At 43.6% G+C, this 12,602-nt stretch overlaps 1 protein-coding gene across 6 annotated transcripts in view; it reads left to right on the forward strand.

Annotated features, from left to right (window-relative positions):
- Nucleotides 1-12,602, forward strand: part of DOCK8 (dedicator of cytokinesis 8) — a 230,314-nt gene that overhangs the window by 191,151 nt on the left and 26,561 nt on the right. For all 6 annotated transcript variants that reach the window (XR_007146129.1, XM_047829190.1, XM_047829191.1 and 3 more), the window contains 6 exons: nt 3,001-3,097; nt 4,732-4,866; nt 5,862-6,014; nt 7,097-7,255; nt 7,880-7,980; nt 8,750-8,942. Coding sequence is in view for 5 of the 6 variants with exons in the window: in XM_047829190.1 (XP_047685146.1) it covers nt 3,001-3,097; nt 4,732-4,866; nt 5,862-6,014; nt 7,097-7,255; nt 7,880-7,980; nt 8,750-8,942 (838 nt within the window). In the remaining variant the exon portion in view is untranslated. The remainder of the gene's footprint in view (nt 1-3,000; nt 3,098-4,731; nt 4,867-5,861; nt 6,015-7,096; nt 7,256-7,879; nt 7,981-8,749; nt 8,943-12,602) is intronic.

Raw genomic sequence — 12,602 nt, forward strand, 5'->3', positions numbered from 1 at the left:
AAATAATGTATGGTATTATCAGAAAAAACATAAAAAATGGATGGAAAAATTCTGCTTGGATTGCAGTGTATGAGATATATATGTGTAGAAATTTGGATATATAAGGACATAAAACCAAATATGTTGAATAGAATGCTCACGTCTGCTGTTCCTCTTTGCGGCTTATAGCCCAGTGCATCTCGGGCTCCACTGAGCCAGACTTTGTATGTTTGAAGACACCGCCCCACCCACTTGACAGGGTGGAGGTAGCAAATCTCCACGGGTATGAAGCACCCACCCCGGGGGTGGGGCAGACTTGAATAACAGTGTTGTTTTCCAAGTAAATAGGAGTTACTGTCTTTGTTATCACCACGAGAATGATTCACTCGGGTCCACATGCGGGACTTTTGAGAATCAAATTTATTTTAAAACATTATGGAGATAAACCCTTATTTATTACATCTGTTACAGGCAAAGCCTAATTGTTGCTCTCATTAGTAATATCCATTTGCTTTGGCTATTTTATTCTTGCTCTAAGTTCCCTGAACTAGTTTGTAAGATATTTGGTTCTGAGAATCCACAAATTCTAGTTCAGGCAATGAGCCGCTCGCCTCCCGAAAGAATCCCAATGAAAGAAACGTGCATGTAGTTACGTGCTATGGAACGGCCTAGGTGCTTAGGCCAGCTACCCTCTGAGATTAGGAAGAGAGCCTAAGAAGACGTGCTTTTCCTGGGCTGCCTAGATTGATGTTTTGGGAAACCTTCCCCTGTTGCTTGCAGAAATAACACCACACTGAGCCTTTCTGTGCGGAGCCTCTCCATACCCTCTGGGTCAGCTCCCAGCCCCGAGCTACGTGGTGAGCCACCCCTTGTTGAGCTACAGGTTCACCTCCTCAGAACATCAGGGGCGATGTGGTGTTTCTTGGGTTTGTTTTTTCAAGAGAAACCATGGTAAAATTGTAACTGCTCCCCTTACCTATTTGGAAAAGTTGCTGTAATTATAACAGTGGTGTCTCTCACCTTTTTCTTTCAGATCATTTTTCAGTTATTTGGGCTCTCTTTCTTCTAGAGCAGTAATTTTCAACATTAGAATCACTAGGGGAGCTTTTAAAGCTCCTAGCTCCCAGATGGACCCCAGGCCGGTTAATTCAGGACTTCCCAGCAGTATTACCCAGAAATCAGTGTTTGGTAGAACTCTCTAGGCGATGCTGTTGTGCAGTCAAATTTGAGAACTAGTGTTTTAAAGGCTTGGCTCGTAGGCTTTCTAAAAACTACATTAGTGGTGGTGGTAGTTGCATGAAAATATAAACGTACTTAGTACCGATGAACTGCACATTTACAGATGGTTAAGATGTCCGGGGCGTCTGGGTGGCTCAGTCGTTTAAGCTTCCAACTTCGGCTCAGGTCATGATCTCACGGTTCGTGAGTTCGAGCCCCGTATCAGTCTCTGTGCTGACAGCTCGGAGCCTGGAGCCTGCTTCGGACTCTGTGTCTCCCTCTGTCTCTGCCCCTCCCCTGCTTGTGCTCTGTCTCTCATAAATGAGTAAACATGAAAATTTTTTTTAAAAAAATGGTTAAGATGGTAAATTTTACGTTATGTGTATTTTAGCACAATTGAAAACAAAACGAAAACCAGACCTAGGTCTGCATTGTCCAATACAGTAGCCACATTAATGCTATAAGTGAACAATACAGGCCAGATTTGGGAGATTTAGTGCCCATGAAAGAATGTGAAAGATCTCACTAGTAATTTTTATAGTGATCACACGTGGACAATTTTTTTTTTTTGTCTGTATTGGATTAAATACAATATTTTAAGTTAATTCCACCTATTTCTTTTTACTTTTTTTTTTTTAGTGTGACTACTACAAAATAGAAAATGACATTTGTGTCCCTCATTATGTCTCTGTTGAAGAGCATTGCTCAAAGTCTAAACCTACCAATATGTTTTTTTAAAAATAGCTTTTATATTTCACTTTTCTTACGCAAATATTATCACTTGTACAATGAGAAACAATTCGTTGTTTGAGACCAGAGAGCCTAGTGTAAGCTTGAAAACATTTAAACCCCGGGGAGACCTTGATTCTGAGCCCTCGGGGGTATGGAAGGAATGGTACTGCTCCCATTGCTGGGTGAGGAGGACTCAAGAACAGCTGGTGATCGTGGTCCAAGACTTGGGAGCTCACATCATCGTGCCCCAACTCCCGTGGCAACATTGTGGCCTCGGGAGCATCATGGGAAAATTAATTCTTCGCACTTCCCTTTCCTGGACACTACATGTAGATGATACAGAATATCCCTTTCCAGCTTCACCTGGATTTTAGGAGAATTCATAAACTAGTGCCTAAAACGTTCTGGTTCCTCAAAATGAACCCTCGTGGAGAAGCAGCACCAGGCGATTTCCCATTCCCTAGTGGGTAATAACCAGTTATATCCACAGGAATGCAACCTTGCTGCCCACTGGGGAGAAACAAAAGGTCCGCACTTGACTGAGCCACCCCAAGGTGGTCTTTGGGAAGTCAAGAGGCTAACTCTTCCCGGCCCCAGTGCAGAAGCACCACTCTTTTCTAATCCAGCAGTCAAGTTGTTTGCCAAGGTCACATCACACCTGGCCTCACTCCCTCTGGCTTGTGGTGGAGGCTTCCCTTGACTCACATCTAGAGATGGCTCTCATGCATGAAATACAAGAATGTCCCGAGCAATCGGATTGGCTAGCCCAGTTGCTAGTAGCAACCAATAATTGCTTTTCTACCCATTTGGTTATTTCTGTAATTGTCATCGTTATTCGTAATAGTGGGGCTGTGGATGACTTGGGGACTTTACCTAGAAAATCTTTTTAAGCAGGCCCTAATCTCAGAAAGCACCCTTCACTCCTTTTTACCTGTAGCCAGCTCCTTTGTTTTCACCCAGATGGACTCCTCAGAACATTTCTTTACGCCTTGGTGCGTAGATTGCCATCATTGGAATATGGCCAGGTTTGATATGCGTTTTAATTTGACCTCCTTTTTTTTTCTTCCTTAGAACAAAGGCAGAGTTAGATCAAGAAGCCTTGATCAGTGGCAATCTGGCTACAGAAGCAAATTTAATCATCCTGGATATGCAGGAAAACATTATCCAGGTGAGGACAACGTACATCTGATCTATTCACCAGGAATATGTTTACTGGACTTTAATAAGCAGTTCTTTATAGAACTGTTGTTTATTTGTTTGTTGGTGGGTCAACTCCAGTTGAATTATGGTTGATGTCTAGTATGAGAGCTAAGATTATGACAGGACCAGATTAAAAAAAAAAAAAAAAAAGATGCTGAATTTGCATAATGATGTCTGCTCGGGGCACAAATTGGTGAAGGAAAGTCAGTTGTACCATGACTTCGCCATCCCCGCTGCAGAAAAGTATAGAGTCACTGTGAACTCTGCAGAAATACAATTGGCCATCCTAATTTTATCTCCCAAGTGAATGTTTCCAAGAATTCGCAAGAAGTCTACGTGATAATGGGCTTTTGGTTAACCTGAGAAGTGAGTCCCCGTGTTTCCAGTGAGACGTCATTTATTTGAGTAGGTCCGGGGCCGCGTTTCGTAGCTAGGAAAAGAAGTATTGTTGAAACACTGTTAAGCCTTCTAACACCAAAGCAATTCTTGTGGAAAAATAAAGACAGGAAGTATGTGATACAAATATCACAAAAATAAAGACAAAAAGATACGAAAGATATCTTAAGTCCTTGGCATCATATTGATTATATCTTTATTCAGCACTGCTTTGAGTGCTACAGACTTAACACCAATCCTCCAAATGTGGTTGGTTGGTTTGTTTTTAATTTTCAAGGAAATGACACTTATCTGTCATTATCTTGGGTGGTGGTAGTCTTGCTGTTCTATTTAGGACACCGCTGCCCCCGAGCAGCCCCTTTTTTACCGGGAGGCCCACAGTTGTGTTTGGAAACCCACAAAGAAAGCTGCACCTTCTGTACAAAGAAAGAACATTCCAAGAGCTTTTGTCCAGGACGGGGGGGAGGGGTACCTTATGACTTACTTAGCGGCCCAGAAGTAGGCATAAGTCCCAAACTATTTGGGAGATTTTATTTTATTTTATTTTATTTAAAAAAAATTTTTTTTTCAACGTTTATTTATTTTTGCGACAGAGAGAGACAGAGCATGAACGGGGGAGGGGCAGAGAGAGAGGGAGACACAGAATCGGAAACAGGCTCCAGGCTCTGAGCCATCAGCCCAGAGCCTGACAAGGGGCTCGAACTCCCGGACCGTGAGATCGTGACCTGGCTGAAGTCGGACGCTTAACCGACTGCGCCACCCAGGCGCCCCTATTATTTTTTTTTTTAATGCTTATTTATTTTTGAGAGAGAGAGTGCAAGCAGGGGAGAGGCAGAGAGAGAGGGAGACACAGAATCTGAAGCAGGCTCCAGGCTGTGAGCTGTCAGCACAGAGCCCGACACCGGGCTCGAACTCACGAACCGCGAGATCATGACCTGAGCAGAAGTCAGATGCTTAAGTGACTGAGCCACCCAGTTGCCCCCGATTTGGGAGTTTGGGAATAAAGTCATTTGGAAATAGGTCTTCAACTGTCATGGGATTGGTTGCTGTGTGTGGCCACTTCGCAAACCCTTAACATGTTAGATCAAGAGAGGTGGAACATGAGCACCGCTGTGCTCATCGCCAAGAGTGCCTCCTTGTGTCTTCACCCCTCCGCTCACTGGCACCGCACAGGGATTCAGTGATGCTGTTCTTCCACTTCCCCAGGCAAGCTCGGCTCTGGACTGTAAAGACAGCCTGCTGGGAGGTGTCCTAAGGGTCCTGGTGAATTCTCTGAGCTGTGATCAGAGCACCACCTACCTGACTCACTGCTTTGCAACACTCCGGGCTCTCATCGCCAAGGTAAACATGCGATGCTTGTTTTCTGACTCTTAATTAAGAGCGGAGAGTCTCATCCAGCTTCACACTCCTCTCTACAGATGCACCAAAGCCCACACGGTGTGGCGTTAAGCGACGTCGAGGTAAAGGTTTTAAGTCCCCCTAAGAATGTTGAGAAGTCACCATCGAGAAGAAAACAGTGGCTCTCACACTGGAAGTGTGGGCAAAACTGTAGAAACTTGACATGTCCACTCACTGGAGACATGAGAGCAAAACCAATTGAGCACTTTTACCTTCCCCCTTTTTAATACCGCGTTTGAGTGAGATTAGCATCCTACACACGACTCCCATCAGTAAGTCTTGCAAAATGTCATGTCCTAAAATGACAGATTTGGAAATAAATTGCTCATAGCCTGAAGAATACAGATTTTCCTTACCTAAAATGGTCTAATGCAGTTTATCTTCTCCCCCTGTATTGGAAAAACCTCAGTACCTTCTTCATGGGATCTCTTCCATTTTTTTTTTAAAGTGTACTTATTTATTTAAGTAATCTCTACACCCAGCGTGGGGCTTGAACTCAAGACCCCGAGATCCAGAATGGCATGCTCTTCCGACTGAGCCAGGCCTTTTTTTTACACTCAGAAAGTAGAATTCCTCTGCTCTCCCCTGCGGATTATTTTCTCTTTCTTAGTCGCCAGTCATTTCCAGGGGGCCCTGTAAACTCAGGATAATTCCTTCAGCGTTGTGATGTTGCCCGCGAATGCAACCTGGCCCACACGATGCCATTAAATCATGCAGCCCTGATCTTAGTTGTGCCGTTCATAATTAAATCTGAAGTCGACTCCGTTGCTTCAATTCATCTTCTGACTAAAGGAGCTCGTTATCTTTCTGGAGCAGTGCGTGAGCTCCTCTGGGCTTTCTGCTTGTCCCGGCAGACGCGGCCTCCTTCAACAGGCACCCGGCCCAGAAAGCATATGAAGGTGCCGAGTGACGCCTCATGGCCCCTGTGTCTCTCCTAGTTCGGGGACCTGCTGTTTGAGGAGGAGGTGGAACAGTGTGCAGACCTGTGTCAGCGAGTGCTACATCACTGTAGCAGCAGCATGGACGTCACGCGGACCCAAGCCTGTGCCACCCTCTACCTCCTCATGAGATTCAGCTTTGGAGCCACCAGCGTAAGAGCCCAGACCGGCCGGGGGCCCCGGAGTCAGTAGAGGAAGTCAGTGCAAAGCCCTGGTTGAGGGGGAGGTGGTGGGATTGCCGTGTACTCGTGTCCCTCGTGAAAGAAAACAGTCCACGACGTAGATGGGTAGCAGAGCTGAATTTGTGACCCGAAACGAACATGAAGACCGATGATGCAGTGGCTTCCATCTGTGTGTTTCAGTGTAAAAAAGGAATGAATGTATGTAGGCTAGAAGTTGGCTTCTGTGGAAAGAAATACAGCAGGCAGGTTAGGAATTCAGAAGCCTTTGTCTGGTTTCCCAATTCTGCTGAGTGGTGCCAGAATGACCTGCGGAAGAGGGTTTGAAATGATCAGTGTCATCTACACTGGCTTTTAATTGCAGCTTGGCAGCCATCGGAATTCGGCTTTATTGGGGAACCGTCTCCCTTTACTTTAGTTTATCTAGATTTTGGTATGTTCTTTGGGAACTTACATTTGTGGTCCTGTTAATGAATATGCTCAAGAGATATTAAAAGATAAATTTGCCCCTGGGGAAAAAAAGCAGCCCCCCCCCCCCACGCAAAATATGTTAGGCATAACCATTTGAAATATTTTGGACATTCCTCAGGGGCTCCCCGGGTAGCTGTATTTTTCCATAGGGCTAGAAAGGAGGGAGAAACAGAGAGTCTCTGCCTATCCAGAGTCCAAAAGCTCAGAAAACGTGGCCATGGAGATCCTGTTCCTGTCTGCAGTTTATGTAAAGTCCCCGGAAGAAGAATCTTGGCACAAAAACATACATCTTTGAGACCCGGCTTTGCAGGCACCTTCCTGCCTTGCAGCATGGAGGCCATCCAGTCCTCGATGAAAATTTAAAGGGAGCTGACAGATTTATGTCACAGCAGTATCCATTTAAACCATTTAAGCAACAGTATGCATCTTGTAAAGTATAGCTCACATTTCATTGAGGGAAAAGGAAATGATGGAGACAGGGTGACAGAAACACTGGGGAGTTATTGATGTCTGGCTCCAATGCCTTCCACGATCTCCTAGCCCCGTGCCTCTTATTTGTCCCATCTCATCTTTTTCCTGCTGCAGAACTTTGCCAGAGTAAAGATGCAAGTAACCATGTCTCTGGCATCTTTGGTGGGCAAAGCACCAGACTTTAATGAGGAGTACCTGAGAAGATCCTTGAGGACGATCTTGGCCTATGCAGAAGAGGACACAGCCATGCAGGCCACTCTTTTCCCCACCCAGGTAGACAGAAGAGCGTGCCTTGTCTCACGCATGGGTCCGGGATCAGCCGATTATAAGCTTGTGTATATGTACGTGTGTGTGTGTGTGTGTGTGTGTGTGTGTGTGTGTGTACTATGTAATTATATAACACATATAATATATAATTATATAACAGCTCTATATTATACATAAAATATGTAAATATTATGTGTACATATGTATTTAATATATAACATTATATACATATGAAACCTAAGCTGAAGTCCTAAACTGACTCCTATTTGGTATAAAAAACTAATAATAATAAATTAAAAAAAAAAACGCTGACGTTCCAGAGTACAGTTTAGGGCTTTTCAGGTTGCACACGAAAGTTCAAGTTCATTTAAAGAAAAAGAGGGAGGATAGTATAAGGATTCAGGGCCAATTCATGGATCCCAAGCGCCACCTCACATCTGAGCCTCAGAATCATGCGGACCTGTAAAGATGAAGGCCGCAGAGGGTCCATCTAGACTCCCCTACACCTGTGAGCTCGGCTCCCATAGAGGAGAACGTTTATGGTTACCCCTTGACCTTCCAAAACAGCCCCTCACTTGTTGCTGTGGATTTCAAAGCCAGGATCATTTAGAGGTATACACTGTTTTTCAGGTGGAGGAACTTCTCTGCAATCTGAATAGCATCTTATATGACACGGTGAAAATGAGGGAATTTCAGGAAGATCCTGAGATGCTTATGGATCTCATGTACAGGTAAATTTTTCTGATAAAACCAAAAGGTGTCACTTGAGGGTCTGGGGTTTGTTCCTATGGAGTTCTCATTGGTGTCATTAGCATAAGCCATGTGGGGACGCTCTTGGATGACATCCAAAAGTGTATATACAAATTGGTAGAAATTAATCATTCAGAGTGGGTTGGTCCATGCACACGTTTTTAGAAATATGTCCCTAATTTAAAGTGAGGTATCTTTTACAACAGTATCTTCTACTTACCAAAGAATGAGAGAAAAGAACTATCTTTTGTCATATGAATTATTTTCCATATGTTCCCCCCCCAATTATAGACATACGTGTACAGTTGTATTTAGAAATCATATTTTATTTTATAGTTCGACGCTTTGTTTTATGGTCCTTGTTCAGGAGAAACTACTCATAGAAATAAATGTGTTCTGATGTGAAGTCACAGAAGGGTAGTACTTTTGTCTTCTGTTATTATTTTGAGAGAAAGGAAAGAAAAGGAAGGAAATTGCTAGAGATCTGTTAAAATAGACATCATTTTTTTTAGGCCTTTTTCTTCCCTATGAAACTTCAATTAAATGCCGTTTCTTGGGGTCCAGCCCACCCTACCTCTGGAATGAAGACAGCTGGACTGATAAATGTTTGGGGTTTTTTTCTCTCACTGTCTGAACATGTTGGGGGAAACTCTTGGGAGGGGGGGAGTCCTGGGGGAAATAGTGGCATCCACAGCAGAAAAACAGTGTCATTAGCCAGCTGTCCCTGAAACCTTCCCAATATGCCCTCAGAATTGCCAAAAGTTACCAGACATCTCCTGATCTGCGGCTGACCTGGCTCCAGAACATGGCAGAGAAACACATGAAGAAGAAGTGCTACACGGAGGCCGCCATGTGCCTGGTGCACGCGGCCGCCTTGGTGGCCGAGTATCTGAGCATGCTGGAGGACCACAGCTACCTGCCCGTGGGCAGCGTCAGCTTTCAGGTGGGGGACAAGTTCAGCCTTTCCTTTAGGGCAGGGGTTCTCTACTGGGGGGAGCAGTCTTGCCTCCAACCCCAGAAGGCATTTGACAGTCTCTGAAGACATTTTTGGCTGTTACAACTGGGGGTTACCTCTGACACCTATAAGCCAGGGTTGCTGCTGAACATTCTATGATGCGTATCAGTTCCCACCACAAAGAATCATCTGGCCCCAAACATCAATCAGTAGTGCCAAGGATGAAAGAACCCTGCTTTAGCAAATTACATTTGCCTCTTCTAATCGCTTTACCATCTCGTTTGGGGTATCTGTTAATTGTTTACAATAAATGTGGAGTTGATAGGCCCCGTAGACATTCCCAAACACTCAGATCCATGATTACATTTGACCCTCCCCATCAACCCGTGAAGCCAGCACATAGGTAAGGTGTTATTACTCCCACTTTACAGATAAAGACACTGAGACAGCAGTTTCTCTTTTTCTCGTTTAAGCTCTTTCTCAAAGACTTATAGTTGGTGCAGTACACGGACACCTGTGAAAGTACTTTCCAAACACGGGAGAAATGATTTCCCTCGTGGCCCGTTCATTTGATCAGATGCCCCAAGTCTGTAGTGTCCCACACGTTAGTCCCAAATCAAGGAAGAACCACATCGACCCGGGAAGAGAAAAAAGGAGCTGAATCAGTACTTTCTTGGGATAATCTGAATATGACCCATAGTTAGCAAAGGAAAGTGGTCTACCAGGTCTGAAAGTTGGCTCGGGCTACAACGCTCGGTGGTCACTTGGACAGCTTCTACCGAACAGTTTAATACGGTCTTTAGAGAAAACAAAAGTTTTATGAGTACCTTTTTAAGAGACACCTAATTTGCAGAAATGACTATCCTTGAAACCATGAACAATATAGTTCAGTAATAGAGCCCTTTTCAAGCCAGACTCGCAGTCATTTACAAGTGTATTATCTTTGCTTGAATCTACATGACTGATTTTATAAAAGGCTTTTTTCCACTATTGTTCTTCAACACGATTCTGTGATGGCTGTGTGAACCACAGGGAGAGGACAATTCAGAACATTTCCCTAGGCTTCGAGAAGAAGTCCCTGGAACTGTTGCTGGGGGGCCGGGAGCTTCGGATTTTCTAGAACTCTGTTCACCTCTTCACCTGTTTGCTTCTTATTATTAACCCCTCTTTTCTTATGGCTTTTGATAACAATGCTATTTATTCTAGCATTTTATTCTCAGCAAATAAACTCTATGCTCAATTTAGAAATGTTTGTCGTAAAAGCCAAAAGGGAAATTCTTATCCAAAAATCATAAAAATATCACATCTGATTTTCATTCACATAAAAGTGAAGAAAGCTATAAAAATCATTTTAGAGGTATCTGCTCCTTTCATCACATTCATTTTTACCATTTGATATTATCAAGGATAAATATTATAAGTGCTACTCTTTCAGTTCTCAGAAAATCTTTAGGTGTTTTACTTAATGTTGAATTATATCACCCTCCTTTCGTGTTTCATTAACGGAACTATTTCTTAACATTCTTCTCTGCCTTTTTCACAGTTACTATATATATATATTTTTTTAATGTTTATTTTATTTGACAGAGAGAGGAGAGAGAGAGAGACAGAGAGGATGAGAATCTCAAGCAGGCTCTGCAATGTCAGTGCAGAGCTCCACGCAGGGCTCTAACCCATGAACCATGAGATTATGACCTGAGCCGAAATCAAGAGTTGGATGCTTAAACGACTGAGCCACCCAGGCGCCCCCCAACAGTCACTATATTTTATTTGCTATTGTTCACTTAAGTTTTAATGGCATTTCATTATTGACTTTCATGTTTGGTAAGCTTAATAATTCTAATTTCACCTAGAATTCAGTTGATGTGCTTATAGTAAGCTATGCCAAGGCAAGATAGAATAGTTATTCTAAAACCAACAGAATTCCACATTTCTTCCGCATGGGGGCAGATAGCTCTATTTCTCATACATCCATATCCATTTTATTCTTCTAGATGATACTGAGCATTTATTGTGTCTTCATGAACTTTACATTCTAGCCAGGGAGAGCAACATCAGATTCCTTATTTGATTCCTTATTGATTCCTTATTCCTTACTGATTCCTTATTCGATTCCTTATTGAACTACCATTATGATAAATGTAATAAAGAGGTACAAGATGCTGGGAGCGTTTATAATGTGACCTAACCAGGGGATTGTGAGAAGCTCAGAAGGACCGGGAAGGGGAAGGCAGAAGGAACTGTGAAGGATGAGGTCCTCATGGTGCACAGAACATGGTGAGGTAGGTGTTCTCAACTACGGAAGAAGAGCCAAATTGTGTTCCTGCCTATGAGCCAATTGCTTTCTCTCAAGGAACACATACCAGATCTTTTTGGAAACGTATGCTTGCCAGTGACAAATACCTAGCCTAGACCGACCTTAGGTGGAAATGGAATTTATCAGCTTGCCTGAGGGAGGTGAGCCGTGAGCAGCACCTGCCAAATTGGAAAGAGGGCCCCAAACCATGTCATCAAACTTCAGTGGCATCACTGCTTCCTGTCTCTGCTTTTCCTTATGTCGACTTCATTGGGCACACGTTTCCTGTACTCGCTGAGAAGTATTTAGGTTAAGGCCTTCCCTGGTTCCAGACCAAGAGAATAGAGAGATGGTTCATGGCTAGCAGGTCCCAAGAAAGGCTCCGTGGATCTTATTGGTTCTGACAGGGTCACGTGTTCATCCCTGAACCAATCGTAATGGCTAGAGAGATGGAAAGCTCTGATTGGCTGGACTAGAGAGGAGGGCTGCGCCAGGAGTATGGTTCCTTAGTTTGCAGAAAGGTGAAGGACAGCGTTAACCACAGATGTCCAGAGCTGATTTTTTAAATACTGTGTGCTTTAGTTTTCAACCTTGTTCTTCTCCAGTAGAATTGAATTTTTGGAAAAGAATTACAAACCGGAGATAGATAAATCTGTGCGAGGAAAATAACCTTGAGGCCACTGAATTCCAAGGCCCTGAGATCGTTGAAATTCTATGCCCCAGAGAGCAGTGTTTATTCCACAAACGTAGATATGGATACATTCTCAGATGCTGCTGTTACTTCTGCCTCCCTGATTCCCAAGCCAGGAAAGGCTGCCAGAATCCTTTTCCTCTGATTACAGCTAATAAAGCTACTTTACTTCAGATCTGTTCCTGTCCCTGTAGAAAATTGCATATAGTTCTAATATTAGATTCTTGTAGCGGAATCCCTTGTACCTTCTGTTATTCCAATCTGGAAACATCATAATAGAAAGACCAGGTTTGGAAAAAGACTGGCTCAAGAGATTCTGAGAGTCTCCTATATTCCTAAAACTGCAGCACAGTCTGGGATGTGAAGATACAGGACCATGACAGCTCTCTTCTGTGATTGCTAAGGTTGATTCCCTTGATCTTGCTAGCCAGGCGAGGAGGCAGGCAGATTTTTCTTCTCAAGCCAACTCTGGTCAGTTAGTAGCAGCCGACTGGAATGCTATGCTGGAAAACATTTTGAGACTACAGTTGACCCTTGAACAACATGGGGTACCCCCCAGATAGTCAAAAATCCACATGTAACTTTCACTCCCCCTAAACTTAACTACTAATAGCCCCCTGTTGAGCAGACACCTTACTGGTAACAAAAACAGTCGATTAAT

This window comes from Prionailurus viverrinus, chromosome D4 (genome assembly GCF_022837055.1).
Source record: "Prionailurus viverrinus isolate Anna chromosome D4, UM_Priviv_1.0, whole genome shotgun sequence".
Classification (NCBI taxonomy): domain Eukaryota; kingdom Metazoa; phylum Chordata; class Mammalia; order Carnivora; family Felidae; genus Prionailurus; species Prionailurus viverrinus.